Raw genomic sequence first — 1,698 nt, forward strand, 5'->3', positions numbered from 1 at the left:
AATGTATGAGCTTAAGATAAGTTTTCCACAGCTTATATATTTCTCCATAACAGAAATACATATTTTGTGTTTTTGCTCTATGCTTTTTATTACAGTTTTTAGCAATCCTGTAACTATAGAACTAATGCATTTTTTTTCTTTATTGAGAATTTCTTATGCCCATATCAGGTAGAAAATCAGGGTCTATAATAAACATATTCAGCACTATATTAAAAGAAAGCATTCTATTTGGGCTTTATTTCATTTTTTTATTTTTTTGTGACTAGCTATTATAGTTCTTTCTAAAAAAAAAAAAAAAAAAATGAAAAAAAATCATAGAACTGACCTGTGTGTTTGTCTTGGAGTTGGTCCAAGGCAGTTGGGTGTGGAAGCTGTGGTGAGTCGAGGAGGAGCCACTTGGCTGGCTAATCCAATAGATGAAGAAGGAGGTGGACACCATCACACTGATGCCCATTATCAGAAGCACATAAAAAGCTGAATTTACAGGGCTGTATCACAGTGTGCACTACTCATTCTCCACACAAGCAACCATGGCCCTCACCAAAGAAAACTGCGCATGCATCCATGGCATATGGTCAAGTGTGGCACCCCATCCTGAAAAGTATGGAGCAGAAGCTTTGCACAGGTACAGTACATATGGTTTGAATCCTTTTCTGTTTGAGATAGAGGGGCCAGGTCAGATGGATTTTATTTTAATGGTGAATAGTTCTTATTTCTGTTGCCATGAATTGTTCTTCTCTACTGTACACATCTATGAATTTACTCTTTCATTTTGTTATGCTCTTTTTTAGGATGTTTCTTTGCGACCCCCAGACCAAGACTTACTTCGCTGGTTTTGACTTCCACAAGGACTCTCCTCAGATGAAGGCTCATGGCAAGAAAGTAATTGATGCTCTGACTAAAGCTTCAAATCACCTGGACAACATTGATGGAGCCCTGAGTGACCTGAGTGACCTGCATGCTACTAACATGAGAGTGGATCCTGCAAACTTCGGAGTAAGTTTACATAGTAACTATGACTGTACTACTGTAGAACATTAATGCCATTGACCTGCAATGTATCTCAGGACAATAAACCATGGGAGACTGCCAAGTTGTATTCATGTGTTTCTTTCTTTTCCAGCTGCTTTCCCACTACATTCAGGTGGTCCTTGCTTGCCACTTCCCTGCCAAGTTTGACTGTCACACTCAACAGGCTATGGACAAGTTCCTGGCTAAAGTCTCATGTGTTCTGACAAGCAAATATCGTTAAATGTGACAAGAATGACCGAGGTTTCATCAATATGATAAACCTGCCAGTGGCTAAATGTGACATCTGATAACATGTGAAATAAAAAGGATTACATTTCAATCATGTGTCCCTTGGTTTTTGTATACTGATAGGTGTATACTATACTTTTTGTATACTAATAGGTGTGAGTTTAACATGAAGGGTTTACATGGAGTAATTTGTGGTAACAGAGGGTTTTCTGCATAGGGAACACTAAGGGAATTATAATGTATACAGCGACAGTAGTGGAAAAAAACAATTCCTCTCAAAAATGTATATGAATAATTCCCATCCAGGTAATATGTTAATCACATGCATAAAATACACATCAATACAAATGTTCTATCTGTATGTAAAGTATACAGTATCTGTATAAATATCATGTTCACAAGTCCTAGTCAGATGATTATACAGAGATGAGTGGTACT

At 37.4% G+C, this 1,698-nt stretch overlaps 1 protein-coding gene across 1 annotated transcript; it reads left to right on the forward strand.

Annotated features, from left to right (window-relative positions):
• The first annotated feature begins 463 nt into the window (after positions 1-463).
• On the forward strand, positions 464-1,351 carry LOC121007736 (hemoglobin subunit alpha-2-like). The gene is made up of 3 exons (XM_040439895.1): positions 464-625; positions 792-996; positions 1,124-1,351. The coding sequence occupies exons 1-3, from the start codon at positions 531-533 to the stop codon at positions 1,250-1,252; spliced, it is 429 nt and encodes a 142-aa protein (XP_040295829.1). The 5' UTR covers positions 464-530; the 3' UTR covers positions 1,253-1,351.
• Positions 1,352-1,698: the final 347 nt, after the last annotated feature.

Source organism: Bufo bufo, chromosome 7, assembly GCF_905171765.1.
Source record: "Bufo bufo chromosome 7, aBufBuf1.1, whole genome shotgun sequence".
Classification (NCBI taxonomy): Eukaryota; Metazoa; Chordata; class Amphibia; order Anura; family Bufonidae; genus Bufo; species Bufo bufo.